Raw genomic sequence first — 12,914 nt, 5'->3', positions numbered from 1 at the left:
ACGATAATGTAGCCTGTGCTCGTTCAGAAGACCGACAACGTCTCTTATAGAATTCCAATACGCGGACGATAATGTAGCCTGTGCACGTTCAGAAGACCGACAACGTCTCTTATAGAATTCCAATACGCGGACGATAATGTAGCCTGTGCTCGTTCAGAAGACCGACAACGTCTCTTATAGAATTCCAATACGCGGACGATAATGTAGCCTGTGCTCGTTCAGAAGACCGACAACGTCTCTTATAGAATTCCAATACGCGGACGATAATGTAGCCTGTGCTCGTTCAGAAGACCGACAACGTCTCTTATAGAATTCCAATACGCGGACGATAATGTAGCCTGTGCTCGTTCAGAAGACCGACAACGTCTCTTATAGAATTCCAATACGCGGACGATAATGTAGCCTGTGCTCGTTCAGAAGACCGACAACGTCTCTTATAGAATTCCAATACGCGGACGATAATGTAGCCTGTGCTCGTTCAGAAGACCGACAACGTCTCTTATAGAATTCCAATACGCGGACGATAATGTAGCCTGTGCTCGTTCAGAAGACCGACAACGTCTCTTATAGAATTCCAATACGCGGACGATAATGTAGCCTGTGCTCGTTCAGAAGACCGACAACGTCTCTCATAGAATTCCAATACGCGGACGATAATGTAGCCTGTGCTCATTCAGAAGACCGACAACGTCTCTCATAGAATTCCAATACGCTGACGATAATGTAGCCTGTGCTCATTCAGAAGACCGACAACGTCTCTCATAGAATTCCAATACGCTGACGATAATGTAGCCTGTGCTCATTCAGAAGACCGACAACGTCTCTCATAGAATTCCAATACGCTGACGATAATGTAGCCTGTGCTCATTCAGAAGACCGACAACGTCTCTCATAGAATTCCAATACGCTGACGATAATGTAGCCTGTGCTCATTCAGAAGACCGACAATGTCTCTCATAGAATTCCAATACGCTGACGATAATGTAGCCTGTGCTCATTCAGAAGACCGACAATGTCTCTCATAGAATTCCAATACGCTGACGATAATGTAGCCTGTGCTCATTCAGAAGACCGACAATGTCTCTCATAGAATTCCAATACGCTGACGATAATGTAGCCTGTGCTCATTCAGAAGACCGACAATGTCTCTCATAGAATTCCAATACGCTGACGATAATGTAGCCTGTGCTCATTCAGAAGACCGACAATGTCTCTCATAGAATTCCAATACGCTGACGATAATGTAGCCTGTGCTCATTCAGAAGACCGACAATGTCTCTCATAGAATTCCAATACGCTGACGATAATGTAGCCTGTGCTCATTCAGAAGACCGACAATGTCTCTCATAGAATTCCAATACGCTGACGATAATGTAGCCTGTGCTCATTCAGAAGACCGACAATGTCTCTTATAGAATTCCAATACGCTGACGATAATGTAGCCTGTGCTCATTCAGAAGACCGACAATGTCTCTTATAGAATTCCAATACGCTGACGATAATGTAGTCTGTGCTCATTCAGAAGACCTACAATGTCTGTTATAGAACTCCAGTACTGAGCCATTGCAGTCTAAAGTGGTACCAAACTGCCTTAATTCCACAATGTAGGTGCACCCTAAAACACAAATAATTCCTCACAGGTAGTGAGGTCTTTTGGGAACTAGGAAAATGGGGTTTATGTATTGTGGAATGTCCAGGGTGGGAGAAAGAACTCTTGCCTGTTGGAAGTAGGTGTAGATGTTGCCTCTGGCCACCTTGATTAGCATTTAATAATAATAATAATCCCAGGCAACAGCAGGGTTGAAGACAAACAACTGGAAAAGTTGAAACAATATAAGGATTTAAAGATCGAACTGCAAAGACTCTGGCACAAGCCAGTCAAGATGGTCCCAGTGGTGATCGGCACACTGGGTGCAGTGCCTAAGACCTTCGCCTGCACTTAAACACAAAATCACCATCTCTCAGTTGCAAAAAGCCACCCTATTGGGATCTGCACGCATAATTTGCCGATAATAATAATAATAATAATAATAATACTTTATTTATACCCCGCTACCATCTCCCCAAGGGACTCGGTGCTAGTCCTAGACACTTGGGAAGGGTCCGACGTGTGATCCAATACAACAGCCAGCCGAGTGATCTTGTTTGCTGTGGACTCATCTTGTTGTGTTTCAAATAATAATAATAAGGTTTTGAGATTCATTCTAAAGGATAATAGGGAAGGGGCCAATCTAATTTATTTATTTAATTATTTGTTTAAAACATTTGTATTCCGCCCTTCTCACCTCGAAGGGGACTCAGCACATATACGGCAAACATTCAATGCCAGGGCACAGATTCACATCACATACATAAACATTAAAAACATTTATCTCAATATTAAAATGCACCATTTAAAACCGTCCTAATCATCTGCGTCAAATCTAATTGGCCTGGTCATCTTTCCTATTGCCGCTTTGTCCCGAAAGCTTGGTCCCACAGCCAAGTTTTTACCACCTTTCTAAAGGACAGGAGGGAGGGGGCCAACCTGATCTCACCAGGAAGGGAGTTCCATAGCCGGGGAGCAATCACCAAGAAGGCCCTGTCTCTCATCCCCATCAATGGCGGGACGGAAAGCAGGGCCTCCCCGGAGGATTTTAATCTCCGCGATGGTACATAGGGGGAGATGCGTTCGGACAGGTAATTTGGGCTGGGCTGTTAGGGCTTTATAGGCCAAAGCCAACACTTTGAATTGTGCCTGGTAGCAAACTGGCAGCCAGTGGAGCTGGCGTAACACGGAAGTTGTATGCTCCCTGTATGCCACCCCAATTATTAACTTGGCTGCCTCTCATTGGATTATTTGAAGCTTCCGAGCAGTCTTCAAACCCCACCCCACGTAGAGTGCATTACAGTAGTCTATCTTAGATGTAATGAGAGCGTGGACAACCATGGCCAAGTCTGACTTCCAAGGTATGGGTGCAGCTGGCGCACAAGTTTTAATTGTGTGAAAACTCCCCTGGCCACCACTGCAACCTGGGATTCCAGGCTCAGTGATGAGTCCAGGAGGACCCCCAAGCTGCAAACCTGTGCCTTCATGTCACTGGGTAGAGAGTTCCACAGACAAGGGGCCACCAATGAGAAGGGTGGTACCAGTGGTCACCTCCACCCAGGAAAATCTCCTCTACATACCGGGCCCTTGGGAAGGAGGGACACCTGGAAGCTACACGGCGTAGTAGAGCTTTTTCGACCTCTGCTCCTATTCTGTGGAACTCATTGCCTCCATACATGAGAGCAATGTTGGAGTTGCGACCTTTTGTAAAGGCACTCAAGACTTGGCTGTTTGGTTGTGCATTTAAGTTTTCAGATCTAATTTGCCAAATAGTCACTGTTGAATGTTTTTATGTTGAATGTTTTTATATTGTGTAAATGCTATTTTAGATTGTAAGTCGCTCGGAGCACCTTGGTGGAGAGCGACTCATTAAGAAATAAAGTGAAGTGAAGATGTATCCAAACAGCAAAGAAAGGGAGGAAAGTAACAGGTAGAGATGGAAGAAAGAAGAAGAGACATTAGAAGGGAAAGCAAAAAAGGGAAGGAAGGAAAGAGTGAAGGAAGGAGAGAAAGAAGGAGGGAAGGTTGGCCACAGCAACGCGTGGCGGGTACAGCTAGTATTATATAAAATGGCAGAATCAAGGAGATTTTTCAGTTGAATATTTAGAAACTGGATGTCAGAATCCATGGATACAGAGAGCCAAGTGTAGTTGATTGATTAATGGATTAATTCTCTTGCCTGATAATATCAACGATAGCAGCACTATATTAATAGTTGTCACTTATCTTTTACAGCAAAGTGGAGAATGCTGCTTGGAAATAAGTCTCCGTTTGCCTGGAGAGTTGTATAAGTGAGTGACTCCGCTCCTTTTTGTCCTATTCGATGTCCCTTCAATGGCAGGGAATGGATTTCCAGAGAGTAAAAGGCCCCGAATTGGTTCATCGCTCAGTAGAAGCAAGAGGAGAAGCGCTAATCATGGCCCGGAAGCGAAAGAGGAAACGTCTTCATCAGCGCCTTCCTCTTCCTCTATTATGTCCTTCTTTAATAACGTGCCTCCGGCCAAGGTTCCCTGCCCTTTGTGCGAGACGCTCGTGCCGAGATACAGGATCAATCAGCATTTAGATGAATTGTGCCCAAAGAGTAGGTTCAGTGATGTTGAAGAGGTCGACTCTCCTTTGAATGCGGCTACAGTGCCTTCGACTGAAGCGGCAGCAGGTGTTTCTAGTCCATGCTTTGCCAAAGAAGCCTCGACGCCAGAAAAGAATCAAAGTAAATTAGTTGCCGGAGGAGAGACGAGTCCGTATTTTAAGAAACATGGCAGTCTAGCATTGAATGATGGACAACCTGAGACTCAAGTGGTGAAAACTTTGGGAAGGTTGTCCCGCAAACTGTCCAAGAAACATGGTGGAGTTTCATCCTCGGCTAGCAATGTCTCCACAACCCCGGATACTTGTGGCCTGGCACCAAATGATGGACAAACCAAGGTTCAAGTGGTGAAAAGTATCTCTCTGGGACACCTGTCCACAAAACTGTCCAGGAAATGTGGCAGTAACGTCTCTTGTGATGAGACTGTGGCACAGAACCTAGAAGACTACACTTCTGGAGGAGGTTCCCAGAAGGAGAACCAGTTGCCATTGTCAAGATTTCTGGTTTCGAAAAGAGATAGTGGAGCCTTGGATCTTATAGGAGATCCTTGCGGTAATTTTGATGTCCCTATTCCATTGCCGTCAATTGATCTGGCTCCAGATATTTGTGATGAAGTTTTGGCACAGAAGATGGAAGGTTCTGCTTCTGGACGAGGTTCCCGGAGGATGAACCCATTGCCGTTGTCAGGATTTCAGGGTTCGAAAGAAGGTTTGAGAAGTCAACATGGAACCTTGGATGATGTAGGAGGTCTTTGTGGTGGTGATGTTGACTCCACTTCATCGCTGTTGATTTGTAGTGAGCTTGGACTTTCAACAGAGGTCAAGGAACCTCTAAATATTCCCAGGAACAACCCTGTTTTGGACCCTGAGGATCTCCAAGAGCGTTCCTGTGATGAAGGAGGTCCATCTGAATTGGCCACCAGTGACTTCTTCTCTGGTCAGTTTGAAAAGAAACCCCATAATCAAATGTCAAATATCTCTTCTGCAGAGGACGACATTATAATCCTTCCTATGGAAGGTCACATAAACTCTGAACATGAAGCAAGGGATGGTGGTTGCCTAAAAGCTTTAGAAAATGCAAGGGATGACGGTTGTTCAAGGGATTTAGAAGAATCAGGGAATGATGGTTGTTCAAGGGCTTTGGAAGAATCATCTCCCACTCAAAGCGTCCTCAACAGTGGCCTCAATGGACCAGACCCAGATGCAGAAGGTCATCCATATTATCTCAGGATTTTTCTGATGGTCCTTCAAACCGTCCTGGAGAATGAAGATGACCGGAGGCTGTTTGATGAGCAAGATTTGGAAACTGTTGCTAAATTTTACCGGTTATCAGGTAAGGAGGCATTCTAATATAATACCAGTTGTTTGAGACTTTTACTTACTTTACTTACTTAGGCGATCCTTTGTAGCCCAAGGATGATGGTCCTCCAAGTGTAGTGTCTTGGTGGTGTGTCCATAGGTGGCTGTGGAGCCCTATTCTAGATCCACATGTTCTGCAGTGAGGACATCACTTTCCAGGTGGAAGGCGTGTTACGCGGCACGTGTTTTAATCCAGCGACCTAACCCCCAAAAACCCAGATGCTAAATAGTCTCAGACCAATAGCCAAGGTAAACAGAAAATCTTTACCGTCTTAACTTTGCAGAGATGAAACAAAATTTGCAATGCAGCACACAAAAATCAGCAGTGCAACATATTTACGCAGTTTTTGTAATACACTTAAAATAAAGCATATTCTAAGCAGTAAATGGGAACTCAAAACAACCTGAAGTAAATAGCTATTTCACCATCAGCATCTCCTGCTGGAACTCCACACGGGTGAAACAGAACTCCAGCAGCAGCCCACCAGAAATCCAGCACCCACCACAATCTATATAAATAAATATGTTATGTTCGTTTGTGGGATTAACAGAACTCAAAAACCACTGGATGAATTGACACCAAGTTTGGACACAAAACACCTAACAACCCAATGTATGTCCTTCACTCAAAAAACGATTTTGTCATTTGGAAGTTGTCATTCCTGGGATTCATAGTTCACCTACAATCAAAGAGCATTCTGAACCCTGGACCAAACTTGGCACACAGTTCTCCCACGACCAATAGAAAATACTGCAAGGGTTTGGTGGGCAGTGTCCTTTGGTTTTGGAGTTGTAGTTCACCTACATCCAGAGATCACTGTGGACTCAAACAATGATGGATCTGGACCAAACGCTATACGAATACTTCATATGTCCAAATGTGAACACTGGTAGAGTTTGGGGAAAATAGAATCTTGACATTCGGGAGTTGTAGTTGCTGGGATTTATAGTTCACCTACAATCACAGAGCATTCTGAATCCCACCATCGATAGAATTGGGCCAAACCTCCCACACAGAACCCCCATCTGTCCCCTGCAACGCGTGGCAGGGGATGGCTAGTGTATTAAATAACCTCAAACAGTTATAGCCCCTTGGGCGAGGCACAAGATTGCTGCTTGACCTACAAGATAATTCCAAATAATAAGGTTTTTCTTCACACATATACTTGTGTCCTGCAAGTGCTTACCGTAACAAGGCGGCCCCAGTCAGGGTTGGCTTGATGCACCTTCCTCTTGGCACATTTCACCCTTTCGCCCTCCATCGTGCCTCTTCGAATTCTGCAGCACTGCTGGTCACAGCTGATCTCCAGTTAGAGTGCTCAAGGGCCAGGGCTTCCCAGTTCTATGTCTGTGCCACAGATTTTAAGGTTGGTTTTAGGCCCATCTTTAAATCTCTTTTCCTGTCCATCAACATTACGTTTCCTGTTCTTGAGTTGGGAGTAGAGTAACTGCCTTGGGAGACGGTGATCGGGTATTCGGACAACGTGGCTTTCAGTCCAGCGGAGTTGATGTTGTAGGAGCATCGCTTCAGTGCTGGTAGTCTTTGCTTCATCCAGACAGACTCCCATTAGGACAGAGACTTGCAAAACCACCTCTAGGGATTGCTTGCCTAAGAAAATCCTACAAAATTCATAAGGTGCAGAATTATGGACATAAATCTTGGCCCTTTGCTGAATAAGCTGAGCCTCATCTCAGCGTCACGGTACTTCTGAATCGCTTGCAGTAATTAACTTCTTAATTCAGTTCAAATTACTGGGCCGGCGCTAGGTAATAAATTCAGGCTGGGAATATTTTTCCCTCACCAAACTCGGCCTTTTCCAGTCTTTAGGGAGTCCAGCAAGGAGCAAATTACTCTCTCCCAGTTTAAAAAAATATTATGATATATACAAAGTGCCTATGAATAAAAATACATTTTGTATAAAAGAAGAAAGTGATTTCAAAGATGGCATATATCCAAATAAATAAAAATGTAATGTTCGTTTGTGGGATTAACATAAGTCAAAAACCATTGGACGAGTGGACACCAAATTTGGACACAAGACACTTCTCAGGCCAATGAGTGACCATCACTCATAAAAACATTGAAAAACACAGCAGAAGAGACTTAAAAAGCCACACACACACCAAAAAAACCATTACAATGCATGCGCAAAACCACATATATACATGCAAACATGCATACACAAATATATACACACATATATGCATATATAGACACACAAAACACATATACACAGAAAGGGGGAAGGAAGGAGGGAAAGAAGGAAGGAAAGAGAGAAGGAAATAAAAAAGTGAAGGAAGGAAGGAAAGAGAGGGAAAGAAGGAGAGAAGGGGCAAAAGAGAGAAAGAGGGAAGGGAGGGAGGGAGGGAGGGAGGAAGGATGGAACCAAAGAGCAAAGGAAGGGAGGAAAGAAACAGATATAGAAGGAAGATAGAAAAAGGGAAAGAGGAAGGAAGGAGAGAAAGGAAAGAAAGAGGAAAGAAACAGGTAGAGAAGGAAGATAGAAAAAGGGAAAGAGGAAGAAAAAGGAAAAGAGGGAAGGAAGGAGAGAAAGAAAGGAAAGAAAGAGGGAGAAAAGAAACAGGTAGAGAAGGAAGATAGAAAAAAGGGAAAGAGGAAGGAAAATAGGGGAGGAAGGAGAGAAAGAACGGAAAGAAAGGGAGGAAGGGAGGAAAGAAACAGGTAGGAAGATAGAAAAGGGGAAAGAAGAAGGAAAAGAGGGAAGGAAGGAGAGAAAGGAAGGAAGAGGGAGGAAGGGAGGAAAGAAACAGGTAGAGAAGGAAGATAGAAAAAGGGAAAGAAGAAGGAAAAGAGGGAAGGAAGGAGAGAAAGAAAGGAAGAGGGAGGAAGGGAGGAAAGAAACAGGTAGAGAAGGAAGATAGAAAAAGGGAAGGAGGACGGAAAAGGAAAAGAGGGAAGGAAGGAGAGAAAGAAAGGGAAGGAAGAAGGAGGAGGAAGGGAGGAAAGAAACAGAGAAGGAAGATAGAAAAAGGGAAAGAGGAAGGAAAAGGAAAAGAGGGAAGGAAGGAGAGAAAGAAAGGAAAGGAAGAGGGAGGAAGGGAGGAAAGAAGCAGAGAAGGAAGATAGAAAAAGAGAAAGAGGAAGGAAAAGGGAAGGGAGGAGAGAAAGAAAGGACAGAAAGAGGGAGGAAGGGAGGAAAAAACAGGTAGAGAAAGAAGAAAAAGGGAAAGAGGAAGGAAAGGGAAAAGAGGGAAGGAAGGAGAGAAAGAAAGGGGGAGGGAAGGTTTGGTCACAGTCACTCATAAAAACACTGAAAAATACAGCGGAAGATAATTAAAAAGCAAAAAAAATACATTGCAACGCATGCACATATGTACACATATACACAAATATATAAATACACACATATACACACACAAAACACACATACACAGACTGGGCCACAGCAACGTGTGGCAGGGGATGGCTAGTTTAGTAATATAAACAATGCCCTTTTCAAATTCACCTGGGCACCGCTGGGTCCCCAAGCTAGTGTGTGCGTTTGTGTATGGATATGTATGTGTGTGTGTTGCACACAGCTCTTCGTGAAAATTACAGTATTATAGAATTTTTAATTACAAGCCAGAAGTGCTGAGTTTGAAAATTGGGCTTTGATCCGATGTTAAAGAAAATATTTATTAGGCATGTGCAATCCATGGTTCTAAATGATTCTAAAGTACTTACAAAACTAAAATTTGCTTCTACAGTGTTGCTAAAGTTCTGGTGGTGAAAATTTCAGAACTCTAACAAAACTTTTAAAATTTCATTATAAATGGCAGTTCCTAGTTGGTTCTGTCATCAAAATCATCAATAATGAAATAATAATGAAATTTTTAAAATTTTGTTAGAGTTCTGAAATTTTCACCACCAGATGTTTAGTAACACTGTAGAAGCAAAGCACCAGTGCCCTCTAGTTTTCACCACCAGAATTTTAGTTTTGTAAGTACTTTGGAACCATTTAGAAGCATGGATTTCACATGCCTAGTATTTATGTATCTCCAAAATATTTCTGCAATTGCATATTTGCTCATTTGACAGCATTCTCTGAGAATAATGTCTCTCTCTTTTCTCCCTTGGTGTGCAATTTACCCGCAGCCGGTGGGCAAATGTTGTACGTCAGGCTTTTCCAGCGTAAGCTGAGCTGGATCAGAACGAATACAATGGAATATGCGGAGATCAGCCAAGATCTCTCTCTTGTCACCGAAGAGCTGGTTGAAGCTGGGTTCCTACAGGGAGGTAAGTTGGGTAAAGCTGGAAAGGGAAGAGCTTCTCCAAGTCAAAATGGACCGGGTTTGGACAAAGTGGGCTAAAGTAACAATTACTCTGGGGAGCAATTCCAAACAGACTAGCAAAATAGAGAATTACAGTAGTGTTTTCCTTTATCGAAATGCTTAGGACCAGACAAATTTGTAATTATTATTATTATTAGAAACAAGATGAGTCCACAGCAGACAAGATCACTTTGCTGGCTGTTGTATTGGATCACACGTTGGACACTTCCCAAGGGTCTAGGACTGTGAGATGTATCAGCGAATAATGTGTGCAGATCCCAGTAAGGTGGTCTTTTGCAGCTAGCAGATGGTAATTTTGTCAGCGCCGATTGTGTTTACGTGCAGGCCAAGTGTGCTGATCACCACTGGGACCACCCTGACTGGCTTGTGCAGTTCAACCTTTCTTTGCAGTTCAACCTTTCTCCTCCTCCTTCCTCCTCCTCCTCCTCCTCCTCCTCCTCCTCCTCCTCCTCCTCCTCCTCCTCCTCCTCCTCCTCCTCTTCTTCTTCTTCTTCTTCTTCTTCTTCTTCTTCTTCCTGTTTGCAGTTTGACACCACTTGAACTACCCTAGCTCAATGCTATCAAAATTTGTAGTGTTGTGTGGCATCAGCCCTCATGGGAAGAGAAGGCTAAAGATCTCGTAAAACTGCAGCTCCCAGGTGCCAAACTATGTTAATCTTACAGTGGAGATCAGGGATTCACAAACTTTTTAAACAGAGGGCCAGGTCACATTTCCTCAAACTGTTGGAGGGCCGGATTATAATTTGAAAAAAAATAACATGAATGAATTCTTATGCATACTACATATCTTGTTTGTAGAGCAAAAATCACTTAAAAACAATACAATAATTCAAATGAAGAACAATTATAACAAATTTAAACTTATTAGTATCTCAATGGGAAGTGTGGGCCTACTTTTGGCTCATGAGATAGGATTGTTGTCATTGCTGTTGTGTGCTTTCAAGTCGTTTCAGACTTAGGTTGACCCTGAGCGAGGGCCGGGTAAATGACCTTGGAGGGCCACATCCGGCCCCCAGGCCTTAGTTTGAGGACCCCTGGTGTAGATGCACCCATAGAGTCATCATGGAGGACCTAAAAATTGCTAAGTCTCATATTTAAATTGGTATAATGAAGGGGTTTGGGTTTGTTTTGCATTGCAGGTCACTAGTATGTCCTCCCTCCCTTTCCTTCAATCCATCCATTCATTTTTCTATCTACCCATCTATCAAATAATGTGCAGTATGACCTGATGAGACACCATTGTAATGCATATGGTTATTAAATGTTTATTTATGGTCTTTCAATGTCTGTTTATGTTTATGTTACATTTTCTTGATGTTATATATGTGTTTAATTGCTGTTGGTTTTATATTGTTTTTGATATGTTGGAAGCCACTATCCTTTTTTTTGGGAGAAAAGTGGGATTGCATAAGGAATTATTATTATTATTATTATTATTATTATTATTAGTAGTAGTAGTAGTAGTATTATATATCCATCTACTCATCTATCATCCATCTATAATCCATCTATCAGTGTACCTATAATCTGTCCATCTGTTGTACCCATCTTTCATCCATCCATGCAGTCATCTGTCCATCTATCCATCCATCTATCAATGTACCTATAATCTATCAATCTATCTATCCATCCATCTACCCATCTATTATCCATCAGTTCATTCACCCATCTATCAATGTATCTATAATCTATCCACCCATCTACCCATCTGTCATCCGTCCATGCATTCATCTATCCATCAATCTATCAATGTGTCTATAATCTAGCTATCTATCCATTCATCCTTCTATTCATCCATCAATGCATTCATCTATCTATCTATCTATCCATTTATCTATCTATCCATCATTCATCCATGCATTCATCTGTCCATCCATTCATCTACCCATCTATCATCTATCTATCAATGTATCTATAATCTATCTATCCACCCATCTACCCATCTATGCATTCATCTCTCTATCCACTCATCCACCCATCTATCATCCATCCATCAGTGTATCTATAACCTATCCATCCACCCATCTATCATCCATCGATGTATTCATCTATCCATCCATCTATCAATGTGTCTTATCAATATGTCTATAATCTAGCTATCTATCCATTCATCCTTCTATCCATCCATCAATGCATTCATCTATCTATCTATCTATCTATCTATCCATCATTCATCCATGCATTCATCTGTCCATCCATTCATCTACCCATCTATCATCTGTCTATCAATGTATCTATAATCTATCTATCTATCCATCCACCCACCCATCTATCATCCACCCATGCATTCATCTATCCATCCATCTATCAACGTGTCTATCAATGTGTCTATAATCTAGCTGTCTATCCATCCATCAATGCATTCATCTATCCATCCATCCATCTATCAATCAATGTGTCTATAATCTAGCTATCTATCCATCTATCCATCCATCAATGCATTCATCTATCCATCCATCTATCAATGTGTCTATAATCTAGCTATCCACCCATCCATCTATCCATCCATTAATGCATTCATCTATCAATGTATCTATCTATCTATCTATCAATGTATCTATCTAACATCCATCCATCTATCCATCATTCATCCATGCATTCATCTGTCCATCCATTCATCCACCCATCTACCATCCGTCTATCAATTAATCTATCTATCATGTCTATCCATGCATTCATCTTGTCCAACCACCCATGTATAATCCCATCATCTCAATTAATGTTGGTATGTATCCATCTCATTTTCAGATGCAGAATTACAAGACCTGTCTGAGGCCCTCGACTCGCTCTATGGCCCTGAGCGCAAATCCTTGGCGAAGGCCTTCCACTTGAGGAACCCCAATGCGCCGAAGCAGCAGCTCCTGGAAGAGTTCCTCCGCCTGGCCAAGCAGCGCTCCTTCTTCAGCCCAAACCAAGCGGCCGTCGGAAGCGCCATCCTGAAACGGTGAGTGAGGTTCTCAGCTGCCCTTTAATGAAATCTCAAGGAAACCTGGATTCGGCAGCAAAAGTTATATAAATGGCTACCCCATTTCCCAATCAAGCCTTTACTCCCAATTAGGTGTCAGATAGGCTTGCAAGTGCATCTACA

General features: G+C 42.7%; 1 protein-coding gene across 2 annotated transcripts in view; it reads left to right on the top strand.

The window, feature by feature from the left end:
- FAN1 (FANCD2 and FANCI associated nuclease 1) overlaps positions 1-12,914 on the top strand; it is a 43,595-nt gene that overhangs the window by 4,140 nt on the left and 26,541 nt on the right. For both annotated transcript variants that reach the window (XM_060755782.2, XM_060755781.2), the window contains exons 2-4: positions 3,824-5,507; positions 9,630-9,770; positions 12,575-12,770. In XM_060755782.2, the coding sequence (XP_060611765.2) occupies positions 3,923-5,507; positions 9,630-9,770; positions 12,575-12,770 (1,922 nt within the window). In that variant the 5' untranslated portion in view covers positions 3,824-3,922. The remainder of the gene's footprint in view (positions 1-3,823; positions 5,508-9,629; positions 9,771-12,574; positions 12,771-12,914) is intronic.

This window comes from Anolis sagrei, chromosome 9 (assembly GCF_037176765.1).
Source record: "Anolis sagrei isolate rAnoSag1 chromosome 9, rAnoSag1.mat, whole genome shotgun sequence".
In the NCBI taxonomy this organism is placed as follows: Eukaryota; Metazoa; Chordata; class Lepidosauria; order Squamata; family Dactyloidae; genus Anolis; species Anolis sagrei.
The sequence above is the reverse complement of the archived record's forward strand: the minus strand, read 5'-3'. Positions and strand labels throughout refer to the sequence as shown.